At 36.6% G+C, this 20,928-nt stretch overlaps 2 protein-coding genes across 5 annotated transcripts in view; one reads left to right on the top strand and one right to left on the bottom strand.

Annotated features, from left to right (window-relative positions):
* Nucleotides 1-20,928, bottom strand: part of LOC129261688 (serine/threonine-protein kinase ULK3-like) — a 184,014-nt gene that overhangs the window by 88,561 nt on the left and 74,525 nt on the right. For 2 of the 4 annotated variants that reach the window (XR_010293679.1, XR_010293677.1), the window contains exon 14: nt 11,133-12,511. The exons of 1 other annotated variant lie outside the window; for it this stretch is intronic. Coding sequence is in view for 1 of the 3 variants with exons in the window: in XM_064099959.1 (XP_063956029.1) it covers nt 12,495-12,511 (17 nt within the window). In the remaining 2 variants the exon portion in view is untranslated. Of the gene's footprint in view, nt 1-11,120; nt 12,512-20,928 lie in introns of those variants that run through there. One more of the 4 variants, XM_064099959.1, reaches the window with a different exon arrangement.
* On the top strand, nt 6,008-7,243 carry LOC129261693 (uncharacterized). Its single transcript, XM_054899741.2, has 4 exons — nt 6,008-6,214; nt 6,332-6,502; nt 6,624-6,728; nt 6,828-7,243. The coding sequence occupies exons 1-4, from the start codon at nt 6,079-6,081 to the stop codon at nt 7,166-7,168; spliced, it is 753 nt and encodes a 250-aa protein (XP_054755716.2). The 5' UTR covers nt 6,008-6,078; the 3' UTR covers nt 7,169-7,243.

The following is a 20,928-nucleotide window of genomic DNA, read 5'->3' as shown; positions in this document are numbered from 1 at the left end:
TAGAAATCAGTTTGTAAATCAAACAAAATAATGAATAAAGTCCGAGCTGAAATATGCTTTGTAATATCAACTTTAAAACTTAATATTTTAAGCTACATATCAGCCTATTTAGCAAGATGTGTATCTCATCGAACAGGCTATGCGAGCGCGAAGTGCGAGCGAAAAAATTCATATAGTGACATGAAATATATTTTTTTATCATTTTCCAAGTCATCCCCTGACCTTTTTTTTTTCACTCGGCTCCCTCCTCTTATTTTACCTCTTATTTTTCCTCCTTTCTTTCCCCTTCTTTTTCTTTTTTTTCTTTCTTTCCCCTTTTTCCCCCATTTTTTTGCTCTGCCGATAGGGGAGGGGGGCCGGGCCCCTCAGCCCCCCTGGATCCGCCTATGGATGGAGCTCAATTCTACAGCTTTCTTACGGCGTACGTTTGATTTCAAGATACTCGAGAATGCCTTGAGTACTTCTTACGTCAAACGTACGGCCGACATATGACTCTGTGCACTCCCTTTGTCTAGGGGGTAATTGTCCAGGGATAATTGTCCGGGGGTAGTTGTCCGGAGGGTAATTGTCCGGGGGGTAGTTGTCCGGGGGGTAGTTGTCCGGGGGGTAGTTGTCCGGGGGGTAGTTGTCCGGGGGGTAATTGTCCGGGGGGTAGTTGTCCGGGGGGTAATTGTCCGGGGGGTAGTTGTCCGGGGGTAATTGTCCGGGGGGTAATTGTCCGGGGGGTAATTGTCCGGGGGGTAGTTGTCCGGGGGTAATTGTCCGGGGGGTAGTTGTCCGGGGGGTAATTGTCCGGGGGGTAGTTGTCCGGGGGTAATTGTCCGGGGGGTAATTGTCCGGGGGGTAATTGTCCGGGGGGTAATTGTCCGGGGGGTAATTGTCCTCGGGGGGTAGTTGTCCTCGGGGGGTAATTGTCCGGGGGGTAATTGTCCGGGGGGTAATTGTCATCGGGGGGTAATTGTCCGGGGGGTAGTTGTCCGGGGGGTGATTGTCCAGGGGGTAGTTGTCCTGATACCAATACAAGGCATGTTTATGATGGTTGGATGGAGTCTAAAAAAAAATTCACATTGATTCTTTGTGTAAATAAATCTTTCGTCTCCAGGCGCTGATAGGGGGGGGGGGGGTTGTCGGAGGTGCGGGTGCGCCCCGTTAATAAAACACACACAAAAAACAAAGGCAAAAGATGCACCAATTAAAATGCCGTGTAGAGACAAAATGGCTTCAATTTTCACCGATGACCGTTTTATTGGGGGTCGTCAGTTTTGGGGGCACTCCCTTCAAAGATATCCTGGATCCGCGGGTGCTTTCGTTAGCTAATTCACTCGTAACAATATCCATTTCTTTTTTAAAGTTTTTTTGCTTTTCTCTCCTCTCATTCTATTCCGCTCTCTTGTCCATCTCCTGAAAACAACCTTATTTTATCATTTTTCATTTAAAAAGAATTTATTTTTAATAAGTTCAAGCCTGTTGAGCCTTGGCTGCAACTGACCCTCGAAACTTTCTCTCAAGTCTCAAAACAATCAAAATGTAACAAAACTTTCTTCAACGTGAAGGGGAGCGTGGGGGATCTTTCACTAAAATAAGAATGGGGCTCCTCGGCGTCCTCGCCGATATGTTGTCATGGGCGGCGATTGCGGGGAGAGGGGAGGGGGTGTCCCTCTCTTCGAATTTTCTAAAGCAGCCTATGGATTAGGGTCGATTTCTCACCCAGGCCCAAAAATTTTACGAAATCGAAGCACATAGCTGTTGTACAAATAGCTTATCTTCATCCATAACTCCACGGAAATTTCAAAGTGGTTTTCCGAGTAGGATCGCCGCTCTTGAGTTGGCGTACCGCGGGGGAACACATCATGTGAAAGGACCTTGATTGCTTTAACAAATACAAGTTGTCGAGTTAGTAATCTAATTCATTCGAGGGACTTTGGGACTTGTGGAGAGCTTACGGAATAATGGGCATTAAAACTTCAATTTCTGCTTTGAGAGGGACGATGGACGAGAAAAAATTGGTCTGTGGTGACTTTCACTTCCCAAAGGTAACATCGGACGCTACGTTCTACTTCATTCTCTATCACATGCTGTTGGATGTGTTCATACCAAGATTCTCCATATCATCAAATTGATCCGTGGCAACGGTCGCATCTTCTTTGAACACCCTTCCTAAATAGCCAGATGGATGTGTCCATACGATCGTTTAATTCTCCATGAGCGGTTTCCAATATCAAATAAGAGCAAGAGGTTCACACCGTTTGTATAGAGGTGATTGTGTAGGGGTTGGGGGCATCTGCCCGTAACAAATAGCTACAGCCCCCCTCCGAAAAAAAAGAGAGTAAAGGACAAGAGGGTGAATCATAATATTTTTTTTCTGAATATTATGTCACAATCTCGCATTAGATTTTGAAACTCTTCGCTTACTCGGGCCTTTTTAAAGGTCAAGTCCACCCCAGTTAAATGTTGATCTGAATAAATAGAGAAAAATTTCATCAAAATCTTATGTAAAATAAGAAAGTTATGACATTTTAAAATTTCGCTTATTTTTCACAAAACAGTGATATGCACAACTTAGTAAAATGTAAATGAAACAGACGATGTCCCTCACTCAATATTTCTTTTGTTATTGTTTGAATTATACAATATTTCATTTTTTACAACTTGACTGAACCATATAGTATTAAATAATGATAATTCCACATGTACAGGGAGGAGTTAATCGTTGTATCACTTGGCAAAGAGGAGAAAATTAGAATATTTCATATTCCTTATGATAAAATAGAAAAGAAGTAGTGAGTGGTTGACATCATCAGTCTCCTCATTTGCATACCGACCAGGATGTGCATATAACTGTTTTGTAAAAATTAAGCGAAATTTTAAAATGTCATAACTTTTTTATTTTACATCCGATTTGATGAAATTTTCATTGTTGTGCTTGTTGGATTTTTCTCTTTTAATTCAAATCAACTTTATGTTGGGGTGGACTTGTCCTTTAAGAAAAAAAAATCAATTGTACTGACCCATTAATAAGCTAAGAAAGTACTTAATAGTTTCACCTGCAACGCACACGCACATAATATACCTACATCCTGTCAAACTAAGATAAGCTTTTGAGAGGTTCAACACAAGTGCCAAACACTTCAGGCAATTCCTCCTTGTCCTTCCAACTTAACTGGGCGAAAATTATCAAGGACACGTTTAAGTAGACATCAAACTGGGTTGTGGTAATGATACCAATACTGTCACTGATATATATTTTTTCAACGTGCATGTTTAATATTTCGGAATATTGGTTCGAATTGACAGAATAGGAACTGTGTGTTTGTGTGTGTGGGGGGGGGGGGGGGGTGGGCGTAGCTGGTATGTGCCCAGGTTGGTGTTTTAACAGCTGTTCGTAAGCAGGGGGCACATTAAGAAGGGGACGAGGCAGAGGGAGAGAACATCTCTTGTGATTGCTAAATTAGTGCTAAAATTGGGAAAATGAGGAGGGGAAAAAAAGGGAAGAAAGAAGCAAGAAGAGTATAAAAAGAGAAGTTTGGATCCCGTAAAACCTTGTAGTTTAATTGTGTGAAAAAAATCAATATGATGCAAAACCCCTACGGGGGGGGGGTAAGCTTTCTTACTGAGAGTGGAGAAAAGAAAAGGCAACATAGATGGCGAGTAAAGGGTCAATGAAGAGGGAAAAAGTAGGGAAAGTAAAAAGAGAACCTCAAATCGATCAAGGAATTAAAAAAGAGGGAGGTTGAGAGAAGAGTTTTACAACGTAATTCACACAGTGCCCTCTATAAATTATTAGAATTGCCAACGATGTATTGTACATTTACACACTGAAATGAAGTACACTCATAAAACATCCATCACTATCATAAATAAAATCATATATAATTTCAATGATTAAACAAAAAATAATCGAACAGTGGAAATCTTCTTTTCAAGACTGATGTTAGATTTAACAGTACGATAAATCATATCAGACAAAACTGATGATGCAGCTGCTGGCAAATTCTGGGGAAACAACTTTTGAGTTGCAACAAATTCAAGGTTCAAAATTAAGAAAAAAATATACTCTTAACAAGTAACTTAAAGAATTGTTTCATGAAATATTTATTTCACTGTTTTATCGAATAAAAATTATACATTATACAAAAATAGCTATCCATACAAAGTGATTTTAAACAATTAAATTAAGTTTATTCACATGAAGATGTATGCAACTTAGAAATCATCTGATAAATAAATGACAATACTACAATGACGCTGAATACCTTTAAAATCCCTATATGTTTTGAGAGGAAAAACTAGCATTCCCAATTTTTGTCATGGGGGAGGGGTTTCACAGATATCTACATCTGTACTGAGGTGAAAATATAGTGTAAAATAAACAAGGTCATACCTTAGCTAAAATTCTGGACCTTACATATTTAGCTCATGCCTAACTTAAGTTACAGTTTGTATACCATAAGCCTAATAGACCAGTTCGTAGTTACTCATGGACAATTTTCGGTCAAATGACCTTTCATTTCTTTCATTATGATAGGCAGATTTCAAAGCAAAATATTACGTAAGCTTGCCTTACATAGCAGGATGAAGAAATTGAATAGACCAGGTGACTAGAATAGCACACCAATGAACACTTTATGAAGGTATTCGTTGCATTCCTTTGAATGCATATCATAGCATGTTGCACAATGTACTTGGCAAACTGTGAAAACCAGTCGTTTGTGGACGCGTTGTTGTTTTTTGTGGATGTAAATGAAAACCACAATTCAAAAGAATATATGAATAATCAAGACATCAAAGTTGGTGCTTATCTCATTAGATTTTAAATAACCATGTCACCTTAGTACAAATGACCTTCCTCTGATCATGCGTATAATTTTTTGATCATGCGCAGAAAGGAACTACGAACTGGCTTATAATATGAGACATATCTAGTTTTACTGTATGAATTTGACTTGAAATTTGATTTGCACATAATGATGAAGGCAATCAATATTGTAAACTTTAAGCCTATGATCAATCACAAAGCTTTGTGTTATTTTAACAACCCAGTCTTACAAACAGTTGTGATTGATCAAGGGCCGTCTTACTAAGAATTGCAATTGATCCAATCAATCGCAACTATGGAAAGCCAGCAAAGTGGACATATAAAATGCATGTTTGTTCAAAAAAATTCTAGATATGAATGTATATCCTTACATTAATTGATTTCTCGATAAGTTGGTGTGCTCTCCTTTGTTTATGAGGGACATTTTGAAATTTCATGTAGAAAAAAATATGACACTGATGGATTTCCATATAGAGTTACGATTGATTGAATCAATTGTAACTCGTTGTAAGATGAGGCCCTGATCAACCACAACTATATAGAAATCCATTATTGTCATAATTTTTCCATCAAGAAATTTGCACAATGTTCTTTGTATCCAAAGAGGGGCACACCCAATTGTCAACACAACATTGAATGTATGAATACACATCACAACTAGAAAACATATTGAAGAAACAGGCATTTTAGATGTTGGCGTTGCTGGCTTACCATAGATGTGGTTGATTGGATCAATTGGAACTTTTTTGTAAGATGGAGCCCTGAACTGCAGTTTTATGTAGATTTTTACTTTTCAAAAGTGTTCAGACGCTATATTTTTATTTAAGACAATGCACTTGTAAAGGCCTGGTCACACCGCCCGAGCGTTGTTGGAGCGGTAGGGAGAGAGGGTCGAATTTCGACAACGCTCGTCACCGCTCACAAAATTGGGGGAAAAAACATAGGCGTTGCCTTAGCGGTGCACCGCTGAAGCCAGCGTAGCTTTAGCGTTGGTTTAGCGGTGGCGAGCGGTCGCGAGCGTTGGTTTGGCGGTGACTCGAGCGTTGATAGAGCGGAGTTCGGCTAACATAGCCACAGCCACTGCTACCACAACCACAGTCAATGCTACCACAGACACAGTCAATTCTACCCCAGCCCAGGCAGGGGCAGCTTCTTTGTTCGTCATGTCCATAGTGTAAAATTGGTTGTGCGGCATACTGCTTTTAACTACGGAGCTCAAGAGATCGGTTAGAGACGTTCTGATAGATTTTTGATTGAAGTCTATGTCTATATACTTGAAGTTCATCATGCCACGTGCACAAAGGAAGAGGAAGGCTGGAGAAGGAAAGACTGGAGAAGGAAAGGCAGCAGCCTCCAAGAAGATCTTTACTAAGCAGGCAGCTGAACCAATGGAGTCAGGTAAATATATATGGCCAACTGGTTGTGTCAAGAAATATTTAACAAATTTGTGAAAAATACTGTTTGTATTTTCCTTCAACATTTTAAATTTATTATTCCATTGTTTTTTGTTGGAAGAGACCAGTCAGACCACACCAGAAGCCACTGCTACCACAGCCACTGCTAACATAGCCACAGCCACTGCTACTAGTACTACAACCACAGTCAATGCTACCACAGCCACACTCACTGCTACCACAGACACAGTCAATTCTACCCCAGCCCAGGCAGGGGCAGCTGCTGATGAAGGTAATCACCATTGAAAATTTATGAAATTTTTAACAATAATAATAACAATAATAAAAATAACCATAATCTTTCTTTCACGTTGACCATTCCTCATTTATTATTCCTTTGTTATATTTTGCAGACCCTGATGACGAACTCGAGGAGGCCCTGACACAGGACCAGCCAGACGATGAGGTGCTACTCCCTGGTGATGACCAACATGAGGAGGGCCATGCTGCTGCTGAAGGTAACTATAATGTGATGAATACAATGAAAAATCAATAAAAAAATTATCATGTTTATACATTTATTATTTTTAATATTTTTTTATTGTTATATTTTTCAGACTCTCACTCTCAGCACCCACACTTGGAGAGGGACGGTGAACAACAGCCTCACAAGAAGTCTCGCCGCAAGGCCCTCCTACTCGACAATGTCACTCAGGAGCAACTCTTCGAGTGGGTCAGGGAGCACAAACTTTTGTGGAGGAAGGGGGCCACCGACTACAAGGATACAAAAAAGAAGACGGAGCTTTGGACCAGGAAGGCAAGAGAGCTGGCCATTGAGGAGGGAGCTGATGCTCTCAGGACATGGTGGAATTCAGTCCGGGACCTCTACGCTAAGCTTCTCTCCAAGAAGTCTGGCCAGGCTGCAGCGAACTTGACAGAGAACTGTTCATCAAGATGAACTGCGCCTTCCTATACAAGGAGGTGAAGCCCAGGAAATTAATCGAAATCGGATGACAAATAACAAAGTTATGGAATTTTCAAGTTTAGCAATATTTTGTGAAAACAGTTATATACACGCCGTCATGAATATTCATTAGGTGGGTTGATGATGTCATGTCCCCACTTTCCCTTTTCTTAAGTTATTACATGAAATCCTAATTATTTCATTTTTTTTTCATCATACATGTATACATGATATGTCTCCCTTGTGACAAAGTAAGTTACAGCAATGAATATATTATGCATTAGATCAGTTGTCAATCCAAAATTTTTCATTCTTGGTGGACAAACTTTGATATGATATCATTAGCTTGCTCATCGAATATTCATGAAGACATGCATATAACTGTTTCACCGATATTATGCAAAGCTTTAAAATGTCTTAACTTTGTTATTCCTTTTCCGATTTTGATGAAATTTTCACTGCTTTGTTTGTCTGATTTTACTTAATCTGTTACAATCATATTTTTTAATCCCGGAGTACCCCTTTAATCGCTCATGATGGCGGTCTCCTGCATTCCTTAAATTGTCAACTTTTTTTAATGAATAATTCATTTTGTTAACATTTAATTTCAATGCCTAAACTACAAGTATTGTATTAATGATTTGTTAAACTTGTATATTTAGTTTCTTTATGTTATCTTACATACATATCTCTGATTTGAATGCAGAAATAAAATCAATCAATCAATCAATACCCGTAATGTCGACTCTTTAAATGTAGTCAAGCCCAAACCCAATACCTCACTTTTCAAGCAATTTTTTTAAATATTCTGGTGCAAATCATGGAATTCTCTTTCTAATGAATTACGAAATCACTAAACCCTCACCTCGTTCAAGAGAAATGATATATAAACAAAAAATATTTTCGAATAAGTACCCTGTTACTCCATAATCATATATCTTATTTACAATGACTTGTATAATTAAGATTACTTTGTATCATTATTTATATGTAGTTATATTCTGATATGTTTGGAGTTTGTTTTAACCTACTCCTAATTAATGTTCCTTTTCTCATTATTCTTGCATTTCCTGTATATGATATGAACTTTTTTTGTCACATTCTTCATTTTTGCTACATATTTTCTTTGTATCTTATATTTGTATTGTTCGTACTTTATTATTTTGTCCTTTTCAGGACTGTGATGTAAAACAGCCATTGTGCTGATACATGTTTTTATCCATAATAAATACTTTGAAACAACAACAAGAGTAAAGACCTTTATGGGAACTTCTAACTTTAACAAAAAAAAAAAAAGAATGAATCGTATCACAAGTTTCTTTAATAATCTCTAATAAAATTTCAAACAAACACAAAACACAATTTGTTCATTGCATTTCCAATACTGGGGCCCCCATTAACATAACATTTAAAACAAAGTAATACACATGAGTTTGCATGATATGTACAATGCACAAGTGTCTCCTCAGTGTTCAGCACAGTGTTCAGTTGATAGCCACCATTCTCTCCTGCCAGTCCACTGATCCTGCTGGGGAGTTGCACCAATGCTTGAGTAGGTTTCGCTGCCTCTTCCCATCTCGTGATGCTGTGTTGGGGCCTTGTACAACGATAGTGTCCTCCAAGTCCCGTCTTCCTCTCCATGCCCAAAGCTGAAGGTTCCCATCTGGTTGTGCACGGTCCGCAAGTCTGTTCTGGAGCACTGCATGGCGGGTGCGCATCAGGTTGTGGAGGATGCAGCAAGCTTCCACAATGGTTCTGACAGTTTCGCGGTAATGTTGCATGGTGGTGAGCAGAATCTGGAACCTGTTGGCCAGGATGCCGAAGGCATTCTCCACGACCCGTCTTGCCCTGGACAGCCGATTGTTGAAGATGCGCTCTTCATGGGTGAGGTTTCTGTTGCTGTACGGCTTCATGATGTAAGTCCGCAGAGAGAAGGCGTCATCCCCGATGATGAAATAAGGCACATCCTGATTGTCATTGGGTAGGGGGTCTGGCTGAGGAAAGGCAAGAATCCTGTTTTGGGCCAGTCCACTATGGAGATCACTTTCGTTGTAGATATGAGCGTCTGAGGAGCCATTTCCCGAGACGTCAATGTAGGTGAACTTGTAGTCAGCATCCACCATGGCAAACAGGATCACGCTGTAAAAGCCTTTGTAATTGTAGAATTCTGAGCCAGAGTTAGGAGGAGCTTTACAAGCCACGTGCTTGCCATCAATGGCACCAACTGTGTGGGGGAAGTTGCATCTCTTGTACCATTGGTCAGCCAGGTCTCCCATCCTTGTTCAGTCGTTGGGCAAAACAAAAGTTCATCTGTGTACTCCTCAATGATGGCCTTTGCCACTTCTCTGACTACCACACTGATGGTGTTGTGGGGAACCCTCCAGGCGTATTGCATGCTTCTATAGGTGTTACCAAAGGCCAGGTGCCGTAGGGTGATTGCCACTTTGAGACCAGGTTCCAGGCTTGCTCAGTAATTGGTGTCTTGCTTGGTCAATCTGGGGGTCAGCCTCTGTACAACTTCATCAAACATGGCTGGTGGCATCCTCATGAAGTGCTGGAAGGCTCGTGGATCCTCATTCCTCAACTCTACCATCAGCTTGTCAAACAGTCCATGTTCAGGCCTTCTCAGTATCCACTGTCTGACCCACATATCTGTCTCTGTCTCTCCTTCTCTCTCTTCTCCTCCTGTCAACAGCTTGTTGCAATCTGAGGAGGTTCGGATTCTGCTGCTGGACTAGTGCACCAATCATAGCAAGTCTCTCAGCATCCATGGTAGTACATTATTTTTTACTGTAAATTTGAGCAAATGCAATATAAATGAGGTCTCCACTTACCTGCAGCTTGATTCCAAATGAGCTCCTTATTCATTTCTCCCCGTATTTATAGCCAAATTCTGGTACCGCTCCAACACCTCCATACCAAAGCTAAACCAAGGTTCATCACCGCAATGGATCGCTACTTTAACGCCCAGCACCGTTCCAGCAATCCCGTGTCCGCTCGGAAAACGCTTACAACCGCTCCACCAAAGTTTGTGAACCGTTTAATCACCGGCTGGGCAACGCTGGCGAAGCAGCGGTTGTCCAGCGTTCAAGATTTCTGCGTTGGCCTGGCGGACCCAAGCGTTCACGAACTTTCGTCTAGCGGTGCCAAACTTTGACTGGGCGTTGTTAGAGCGGTAGTCAACTTTGCTGGAGCGGAAAATTGCCCGCTCCTCACCGCTCGCAATATTTTGAGCAGCTCAAAACTTTCGGAGCGGTAGGAGGGACCATCAGCGGTGGCCGAGCGTATTCGGCGTTGCCTTAACGGAGGCCAACTTTGGTTAAACGGTGGTGAACGGTAGCGAGCGGTGATGATTTTTTCTCTCCGCTCCACGACCGCTCCAACAACGCTCGGGCGGTGTGACCAGGCCTTAACCTTCTGTAAGTGCATATCAGTTCTTAGATATCATTAGACAACCAACATGAATTATGATCTTTCTTACTATTGAAATGATTTTGAACTTTGGAAATATGGATTCTCATAGTGCATCAAATATCTACACATCAGCTATTCAAGAGTTGATTATTTGAAGCCATATCTTATACTTTATTCTCCAAATTGACAAAAAGCAATATTTTATAAATTATAGTATAATATGTATAATTGTATAATTTATTAAATTTTATAATTTACCATTTATATTATTTCAATTACTGTAATCTGTCTTAATTTACATTGCCAATTTGCGATTTTAGTGATGTTTTCCCTCCAGGTATTTCTTTAAAACATTGGATGAATAACCGTCGAAACAACGATTAGAGATGGCATTATGGGTTTTAAAAAAAGGTCAAAGGTCATGGCCACAGAGGAGGATCTGTCAAATGTTGTTTTTATATATCTTACACCACAGCATATAGAGTTGAAGGGTTGTTGGGAATATAGTATCAAATTTATCGTTTTTTTTTCTTTTGTTCATTTTAGCATTTTCATTACATATTTTGATAGAACATGATGGTAAATTCTCACACACCAAATTTGACATTTATTGGTTCATTGCGACCCAAGGTATGACTAGATGAATACCTAATAGGCCCCATTAAAATCAGTGTAGAATGGCCTCGTTCATGACTTTTTAGAAACTAGAAAAACTTACATTGATTTGAATCGAATAGGCATTACATCTTGGGCCCCCATTGACAGATTCCCACCAAAATCGGGTTATAGATTTGACACTATACTCCACCAAGATATAGTATGAAAATGCTGAAATGCACTTTTTAAAGAAAATGTGACATTATCATTTTGTTACTCTATTGCTCTTGTTTGTTTGTTTATTCTAGTTTCAAGGGTGGATAAAAACAATGCTTATGGATATTTTACTTTGGCATATTGAGGGCTGTATACTATTAAGAGTGTTAATACATGTGCTAAAGAGGGGTAGAAATTGCAGATTGGGGGATTGAAAATGGTTCCCATTCGCTCCCATACTCTCTATAAAGTCTCCTTAGCACTGCACAAATCTGACTAATTATCCTACGCTCCAAATGACAAGATGTATAAGTTGCAACAGTTTAAACACATACAGCTGTCTAATTGAAATTTGGAATATATAAAGAAAGACTAAAAGTGATGTTTTGATTAACTCCAAGCCTTTGGTTTGGGGTAAAGTGAAAACTTTCTTCAAATTGTATTGTATTGTATGTAACTTGTGTCTGGAATAATGTAATATTGTGTTTCGAATTTACCATATGCAGGCAAGAGACTTTATATATATATCAATAAATTAATCTGTATTTATACATCTAATCTAATAAATCTGAAGTTTTGATATTTGTATCAAGTACCTTTTTTTCGAAATAAATGAACAGAAAATTCCTGCAATGTGTTGGGTTTCAATCAAAACATATCTTCTTCATAAATCCGAATGTGATAGTGTTAGGTTCTTATTCTCATCTCTTAATGAGAGGGCTGCGGGTTCAAATCTGCCCCAAGTGCAGTGATTTCCTTCAACAGGAAAGCCATTTTGTGCTGCACTCAATCCAGGTGAGGTAAATAAGAATCCAGCATGAATTCATGCCTCGAAATGCAAAGCTTGCCAACGTTGCTGTGGTAAACCCAGGGTGATCAGGCCGCCATGTGATAGAGTGCACCAAAATTTTAGTAGGTGAAACATGTTCATGCATTAAATACATTCAATGGCCATCATGATTCATTTACCCAAAAGGCATCCCTCAAAACAAAACCTCATCTCTCATTGGTCGGACCAACCATACTCCGCCTTCTCCATCTATTGCACTTGATAATTCCCACTGCTGTAAAGTTCCCAACAAAGTGTTAGTTCTCACTGGAGTACACAGGCTGCAAGGTGACAAAAATAAAGAGAAAAGCAACACAATATGTTAGGGATGGCATGAATTAAGAACATTAATTGAATTGAATTGAATTGAATTAACAACCCATGGTGAATAATGGCTATGTCTTGTACAAAACATTGTAACAAGATACACCATGAAACAAATTAAGTGGAATATTACATTTTTCATGGAACACGATGTGCATTACAAGTTAGGTAAACTATTTACATGATAAAGTGAATCAAGTGAGAATATTATTAAGAATGTTGGAACACATCCATAATATGTAATAAGGAAATTATTTTGATAATTCACTTGTAGTGAATGAAGTAAGAAAATGATAAGTTTGTTAGAATAATCTGTACTGTATGTTATATGGTCAGGATGGTCTTGAACATAAAATGAAGTTAAACAATTAATGTAAGTAGATTTACATGCTAAGAGAGCTCATAAAATGACTTGTGAATGAAATGATGAAATTAAATGTCTAAATGATAAGAAATTGGATGAAATGAAAAAAATAATAAATGTTGATGAAATGCTGTCTGCTACATGATAAAGAGAATGGTGTGAGAAAATAATTCATTTTTTCTGGAACATTCTGTACGTACATGTCAGGAAGCTATACTACAAAGTGAACCAAGCGTAAAAATACAAACTTTGGCAGAACACTCTGTATGTTACAAGCCAAGGTAAAAGTTTTATAAAGAGAGAATACTACTAATTTGCTGGAGCACTGTGTAGTGTGTATGTTACACGTAGTAAGTCTTTTTTTTTCTGCACTGAATAACTGAGTATTGTGGAGTCAAATAATGTCAACTAGTTTTAGAAAGCGTAATGAGAATGGCCTCATTGATCCAGACATGCCTCAAATCCTTTTCAATGTTAATATTTCAAAACTATTTCTGTGTTATATTATCTGACGATAGCATCATGCCTTAGTCTCTGGCAAATTATCAATGGTAACAAAAAAATGCAAAGCCATTTATTAGTTTGAAAGATTATCTGTGATAACAAGTCCATATACATTTATATCCTTTGCCTATTCACAAAGAAAAGATTAAACTTTCAAGGAAGGTTAAATAACTGTAAGAAAAAAATATGAATGACTTCAAAATTCTGTCACTTCCCTATTCCCAGTGCAATTGAAAAAATCATGTACATGTAAGAGCAAGTGGAACAAAGAAGAATGCAACAAAATGACCATGCAAGTGTGGGTATTAAAAGAGCGAAAAATCTTTCTGGTTAAAAAGGCGTAATTGCAGCTGTAATTCTCAAAATCAGTGTGTGATTCTGTCATTACATGGGCACCCCCCTCCCATGTAAACCCAAATGCTAAATGATTCTAGGAGAACGTGAGTACTTGTTATCATTACATGTGCTTTTCTGTGATGGTGATTTTAACTTAATATATTCAGTATTCAGAAAGACATCGTTCACATGGTTATTAAAAAAGTGTTTGACTTGTGTTGACAGACCTCATTAAAATGTAGATCTTAAACAATTCATCTCAATTTCAAAGACTTTCTCTCAAAAACCATTGCTTACATAACTTGCAAGTCTGTGACTATTTTGATGTTTGGCTTTAGTTTTGACAGTAATCTCCGGCAAAATGGCCATGTTTGCAATGGTAAATTGTAGAATGTGCACAAAATAATTCTGGAAGAACACAGTTAATTGCATAGATATAGGCAATACAAGCATCACCTATTTCTCAGCAATTAAAAAAGTAATTTCTAAGGTTGACAGAACTCATTTATCAAGCAATATGAATGCATTTACCCACATGTGCTTATCTGGGTTGGAAGTTTTCAGCAAAATTGGTTTTTAGTCTAAATTCTCCAACTCCATAATGTAGAGCTCGCCATAAACTATGCCGCATGGTGACACTCAACCATGACTTTAAATCGTTTCTCCTGGAAAGAACACTCACTGTGATTACTGGAGTTTAGCTTTAAGCATGACGTCCACAGGAGGACATGATAATTCCTTCAATATACCCAAGTAATGATCCAATTTCCCTTAACTATGCTCCTGTCTATTCGCTGCTAATGACCTTAAATTAGATCGTCTTAGAAATGACAATATTTATTCACCATGCCAGAAATGCAATGAACTGTTATTGCAGGACAATATCACGATCACTGAACTCAAACATTAATCTGCATTATTTTTTTTACTTCAATAATTTCATCAACTAATGCAAAAATACAGATGGGGAAATTCTATGGGAAAAAGCATGCCAAAAAGTATACTTAAATGTAAGAATAAATAAGAGAAATATGAGTGATATTTTTACAGAATTTCGAAAGGAAATTAGGGGGCCAAAATATCAACTCTTCACAATAAACCATGACAAGAGGGCTTCTGCGGACAACAGTATTTTGAGATTGCATTTAAAGTTTAGCTTATCTTTTGGCTATATCAAACCATAATTTGGGGCTGGACTTGTGAACGGGCCTGAACAATTGGAATGTACTCAGAATGCACTTCAAGCATACATGAATAATGAGAGCAATTTTCCTTCCAAAATAAAATCCTTTGATTCTGTCTCAAGTGTGAACAGGGTATTACAGCGCTAATGTGAATGGGGGAGAAAAAGATGGCTGCTACAGATGGTAAGTGATGTCCGAAGAGAGTGTTTCATAAAAACAAAGGCTAGTGATTTACAATGCATTATTGGTTTTAAGCCAATCAGATGCAAGGATTTCAGTAATTTATAACAATGAAGGTGAAAAATCAATGACTATTTATTCCATGAAATGTTCTTTTGGTATCTCCTGATGTGAACAAATCCACTTTTAGAAAAAAAAAAACAATTTCTGCTCATGCACGCAAACCACTAATTTGAAAGTTTCAGAAATATGAAATAACGATCTCCAGTCTATCATCTAATTGGATTTAGGGAGATTACATTTCAATTGCTCTTTTACTGCAATGGATTAAATTACCATTCAATATTATCATTCCATCACTTACTGGTCGAAATTATATAATTGAAGAGGTAAGGAGAGATTTGTCTGCAATTGAAATAAGGAGATGGAAAAGACTTAATTCAAGGTAACATGAGGAAAACATTGGTTTAAACTTATCAATTATCACTTCATTACATTAATATCTGTTTAATTCATGCTCAGAAAATGAAGGTTGATCTCTGTTTAATCTGTGCTCAGAACAATTCTTGAGCATTTGGCTAGTGTTATATTCACAATTAAAAAAAAAACGTTGGCAATATGAATATTTTGTACAACCTTTATATAGTATCTAGTTGTACAAAATATATGAAGAGGGAAGAAAATGCAGAAAAAGAAAAAAGACTGAACATGACAAACACATGGGTTTGAGGTATGGAACCACAAGAGCAAAATGGATCTTGAAGTTTCCCCTCAGAACGTCCGTAGACAATTTTTAGGCCTACTTCAAACTTGGTTCAAATAGATTTGCATCAGAAGAATAACTTCTAATTCATAAAAGGTTTTACTAGTAAGTACAATGACTTAAACTAAAGGAAGAGCCATTGTAACAAAAATAGGAAAAAAAAATTAATTAAATAATCAACTGTTACAGGCAAAGGAAATCCTTGCACCTAATTGGCTCAAAACAAATTAGTAAGTTAAAATCACCTAGTATTTGCTTCATGGAACACCCCACATAGCTTACAGCAGTGGATAAAAAATATTCTTCATTTGATGAAAAAAAATGATGTGAACTACACATCCATTCTAGTCTAAATTTCATTCTTAGTGATATAAAGTCATGCAGTATAACCTGTTTTAGTAGAGCGGATTAGCCGAACAATTGTGCAAATTTTGACTAAAGCATGAAACTTTCACAAGTATTAGTATATGCCGTAAGATTTATTTTAAAGATGGGAGGTAAATTTATAAATGCCATTTTCGGCCGTTGCCATGGCAACGGATTAATTTCTCCAAAATAACATGCATTCCCATGTAAATGGTAATTAAACATGATATAGATGACCAAAATGATAATTTTCAGGCTCCCAATTGAATGCATATGAAATTTAGAAATATTCAAGATCATCAAGATAGTTCCAATTGGTCCGTTGCCATGGCAACGGCTTGTTTTTCCCCCAAAAAAGTAAAAATTTTGATTAAAAAAACGTTGTAGAATATGATTTATCTTTAATTTCCCCTAACTTTACAGTGCTTATCGAAGATATTTTGGTTGCTAAATGTGTAAATTACATCTCAAGCCATTGCCATGGCAACCAAATAACATCTAATTTACAAAAATAACATGTTTGACAAGACAATGGACAGGTGGAAAATACAAGTGGAATTAACTTAATCTGTATGCTTAAGATTTGACCCCCTCATTTGAACAAAAAATACAGGAAGTGTTCTGCAGGAGTTCTTTATAAAGATAAAAATTAATGTTGCCTTGGTAAAGCTTGAATTAAATTTAAAAATAAACAATTTTGCAAACGACCCGTTGCCATGGCAACATCTTATTTCCCTCTAGAAAGGTAAAAATATTGATAAAAATGTAAAATACATGTACAGTAAGATCATCATTCCATTTTCCCTAATTTCAAGGTACTAATCGAGATATGTTTGTGACTAAATTTTATAAATATAACATCTTTAGCCATTGCCATGGCAACCAAATAACATCAAATTTTTAAAAAAAGTGGATGATAAGGTTAAAAACAGGTGAAAGATACAATGAATATTAACTTAATGTGCATTCGTAAGGTCTGACCTACTCAATTAATTTAGGGGAAAATAATACAGTCAGTGTTCTGCATGAACTAAATTAGAATGATAAACATTGATGTTGCCTTGGTAATACTTGAATTCAACAATAAATATCAATATTCAAAATGGCCTGTTACCATAGCAACAGATCATTTAGTATCAGTTTTGATTAAAAAAGGGACTGTAGAATCTGATTTTTCTTGCATTTCCCCTAATCTTTGTGTGCTAAACATCGATATGTTTGATGCAAAATGTATAAATAACATCTGAAGCTATTGCCATGGCAACCAGATAATATCTAATACTAAAAAATAATGATTTGGATGACAAGATTTTGGACAGGTGGAAAATACAAATACAAATAACTCAATATACGAAAGGTTTGGCCGGTCATTTAATTTCGAACAAAAATTTCAGTAAGAGTTCTGTATGAGTTCATCAGAATAATAAAATTATGTTGCCTTGGTAATACTTGAATTTAATGATAAATATTAGTGTTTCAAATATCCCGTTGCCATGGCAACAGCTCATTCCCCCCAGAAAAGTATCATGTTTGATAAACAAAAAAATTGTAAAATCTGATTTTTATTTCATTTGCCCCAATTTTAGGGAGCTAAGCATATATATGCTTGCTGTTAATAAATAAATAACATCTTCAGCCATTGTCATGGCAACCAATTAAGATATAATTTTTAATACAAACTAACACAGTTGTAATGATAATGGACAGGTGGAATGTAAAGTAAAGATTTACTTAATCTACATAAGGTTTGACTTTGACCAGTCATTAAGTTTTGAACAAAAAATACAGTAAGTGTTCCGCATGAGTTCATTAGCATGATAAAAACTGATGTTGCCTTGGTAATGCTTGAATTTATTGATATCAATGTTTACAAATGTGTGTTCTGTTCCCATGGCAACGGGTCATTTTATTCCCCCTAAAATACCATCTTTGAAAAAAAATACCTTGTAGAATCTTATTTTTCATTCAATTATACTAAGTTTAGGGTGCCAAACATACACGTACATCTCTGTTGGTTAATGTATAAATAACATCTTAAGGCATTACCATGGCAATAAAATAACATATAATTTACCCAAAAAATAACATGGCTGACAAGATAATGGACAGGTGGAAAATACAATAAAATTAACTTAATATGCTTGAATTTATTGATATCAATGTTTACAAATGTGTGTTCTGTTCCCATGGCAACGGGTCATTTTATTCCCCCTAAAATACCATCTTTGATAAAAAATACCTTGTAGAATCTTATTTTTCATTCAATTCTACTAAATTTAGGGTGCCAAACATACATGTACATCTCTGTTGTTTAATGTATAAATAACATCTTAAGGCATTACCATGGCAATTAAATAACATTTAATTTACCAAAAAATAACATGGCTGACAAGATAATGGACAGGTGGAAAATACAATAAAATTAATCTAATATGCGTAAGGTTTGACCTACTCTTTTAATTTTAAAATCACATTAAGTGTTATGCATGATTTTTTACGATATGTTGATTTGGTAATGCTTGAACATAATGATAAATATCAATGTTGCCAATGGTCCCTTAAAAGTACAAATTTTGATAAAAATAATATGTTTATTTTATTTCCTGGTCCCTTATTTGAGGGTGCTGAACATAAATATGCTAAATGATAAGCACCATCTTATTTCGTTATACATGGCATCGAAATAAGACCTACAAAAATCTTATCAGACTTTTTTGGGCTCAAATAAATTCCCGAAACTCAAATTTCGAGGCAGGTCAATTTCGTTCAAAGTATTCGCAGGCTGCCATTTTGAAGAAAGCGTCTTGGTGTGATTTGTGCTTTAAGGCCGTTCATCATATCAATATATAAGGGGATAATAGGCGTTGATAAATCAAAATCAAAAGTCTATCTGAGGAGTTGACATGGTCTTGAGCTCCTAATCAATGTAAATACAGTAAATCAACTTTTACGTGGAAATCATTAAAATTTTGCTTTGTCTGACTGTTTTAGCATAATACTTGGCTCGAAATTTGATGACAAAGAATTATCAAGTATCATCTGCTAGTACGCATTTTAATTTCTGCATATATCAGAAAATTGTTACTTTTTGAAAATTCCCATCATTTCTTGAAAATTGCCGAAAATTCCAAAAATTCCCACCAAATTCTCGTTTATTCCCATGAAAAGATTCCATCAAGAAAATTCCCGGAAATTCTGCAACCCTACTCCCCCCCAAAAAAATCATTACCAAGAAAAAAATAAAGAGAACCTGAAAGAGAGATGGATAAAATATGATTATTTTACGAATACTATACCCAAAATCTTTTACAAAATTTTATTTTTGTACAAAAAAATGAAAGATTTCGAAAGTTTTACTCTTTCGCTGGGCTAGCTGACAACTTTTAAAAATTAATTTTACTCAATACATCATATCTGGACCCCTCAAAATTACATCACATATTTTGACGAAGAAGATTTTGAAATACTGTGATAATTTTTAAATTAACATAATTATGAATCTAATCAACATGAAGTATAATCTATTCACTGCTAATTTTACATGATAAGTAGACTTATTAAAATATTTAAATTTTTAAAAATACCCTTACTGGTTGAAAGGTTGAAAAGAAAAATTAGGTACTCCAGGGTAACAGGAAAATCCAAGAGGGTGCCCTCACTGGCTGCCGTAGGCTAAAAATCCACAACTCATCCATTACTTGATAAAATGGCTTTAATTTGTTTTTTATTCATTGGTTATTAAGGATCAATAGTACATAGGGCCAAGTTACAGGGACAGCCAGTGGTCTGGAATGTCCAAAAACATAAGTTGGCTTCAAAAAATTGAATCTAAAATGGTTGCTGATACCTAAAGCGGACGTAGCTCATTTCATATTGGCCTAGGGGAAGTGATTTTGACTTTAAATCATTGGTTTCAAGAGTCTAATAATATTAGGAAAAGTTACAACGACAGTCAAGTATATCCGAAAATCCAATATGGCTTCCGAAAATAATTATAAAATGGCTGCTGATACTTAAAAGTGGAATAGCTCATTTTATATTCACCTGTGAGATATGATTTTGGTGTCTAAACTATGATTTCAAAGGCGAATAATACATAAGGACAAGCTACACGGACAGTCGGTGGTCTTGTATGTCCAAAATTCCAAGATGGCTTCCAAAAAAGATATAAAACAATGTCTAATGTTGTTTACAAATAAACATAGTTTGTTCAATATCTGTCTGGGGAATATGATTTTGGTGTCTAAACCATATTTTAAAGGGTCAAGTAATGCATTAGGACAAGTTACAAGGACAGTCGGTGGTTTGGTATGTTAAAAAACGCAAGATGGCTTACAAAATGGGGTCTAAAATTGACTGTTGTTACTTAAAAATTGGCAGAGCTCATTCTATATCCGCCTGTGAGATGTGATTCTGGTGTCTAAACCATATTTTCAAGAGTCAAATAATAAATTAGGACATAGTTTGTTCAATATCTGTCTGGGGAATATGATTTTGATGTCTAAACCATAATCATAAAACCATGGTTTAATGCATTAGAACAAGTTACGAGGACAGTCAGTGGACTGGTATGTTAACAAATCCAAGATGGCCTCCAAAATGGGGTCTAAATTGACTGTTGGTACTTCAATATGGACATAATATAGTTCATTAATAATATAATATGGGGATATGATT

Source organism: Lytechinus pictus, chromosome 5 (assembly GCF_037042905.1).
Source record: "Lytechinus pictus isolate F3 Inbred chromosome 5, Lp3.0, whole genome shotgun sequence".
NCBI classification, from domain to species: Eukaryota; Metazoa; Echinodermata; class Echinoidea; order Temnopleuroida; family Toxopneustidae; genus Lytechinus; species Lytechinus pictus.
This window is presented reverse-complemented; position numbering and strand designations above follow the sequence as displayed.